At 29.0% G+C, this 858-nt stretch overlaps 1 protein-coding gene across 1 annotated transcript in view; it reads right to left on the reverse strand.

The window, feature by feature from the left end:
- LOC107598921 (granulocyte colony-stimulating factor receptor-like) overlaps nucleotides 1-391 on the reverse strand; it is a 9087-nt gene extending 8696 nt beyond the window's left edge. Inside the window, exon 1 of the mRNA XM_016290361.1 lies at nucleotides 210-391. Within this exon, the coding sequence (XP_016145847.1) occupies nucleotides 210-381 (172 nt within the window). The 5' untranslated portion in view covers nucleotides 382-391. The remainder of the gene's footprint in view (nucleotides 1-209) is intronic.
- Between the last annotated feature and the right edge of the window lie 467 nt (nucleotides 392-858).

The following is an 858-nucleotide window of genomic DNA, read 5'->3' on the forward strand; positions in this document are numbered from 1 at the left end:
ATTCTATTGCGTTACATTCATATTTAAATAACAATTCAGCATCCGCTGTTAATTCATATTTACACATTCAGCAATTGAATAAACTAAATAAAACTAAAAACGGAATAAAAATAAAGATTTCTAAATGAAATTCTGAATGGAGCACAGCCACTAAATCCACATTAGTTCATAATTCTTGATAGAGGAATAAAGCTCATTGCTCTTCTTACCCGTTTCCATTGGGATCAGCTTCAGGGTTTCAGAGGTGGCGTTCCCTAAGACATTCACTGCTGTCACATTTATCTCCACCTCTGATAATAAAGCATACGATTGCCGTGGAATCAAGTAGAAATGCGCTCCAGATGGGATCAAATATTGATCACGTGTAACCTTTTTTGACATGACCCTGAAAATTGAAAAAAAAGAAGAAAAAAAAAAGCATAAATATCAGCAATCAGATTTAATTAACTATGAGCATAAAAATTAATCCCACAAAGTCACAATGTCCTGGTAATATTTAATCTCAAAATAATAACAAAGAATAAATTATATTGTTCACTATTACATTGTATACATGACAAATAAACATATTTCCCCTCAAAATTTCAAATGTTATTTTTGTAAATGATTTATGTATGATGCAATTTAAACATCACGGTAATATTTATTGGACTACCTTTATTTACTCTAGTTCAATAATAATAATAATAATAATACATTAGAACGTATTGAGAAACAGCATTTAGACAAAAAAAATCAGGGGAAATTAACTTAATTGTCATGAAAATGTCAAATAAAAAGTACCAATAATCCTAAAATCAACTTTTTTTGGGGGGGGTACTTTTTCCTTTCATTGAATTAAATGTGATTTTTTTTTTT

The sequence above is a fragment of the Sinocyclocheilus grahami genome, unplaced genomic scaffold (assembly GCF_001515645.1).
Source record: "Sinocyclocheilus grahami isolate Dianchi unplaced genomic scaffold, SAMN03320097.WGS_v1.1 scaffold258.1, whole genome shotgun sequence".
Classification (NCBI taxonomy): Eukaryota; Metazoa; Chordata; class Actinopteri; order Cypriniformes; family Cyprinidae; genus Sinocyclocheilus; species Sinocyclocheilus grahami.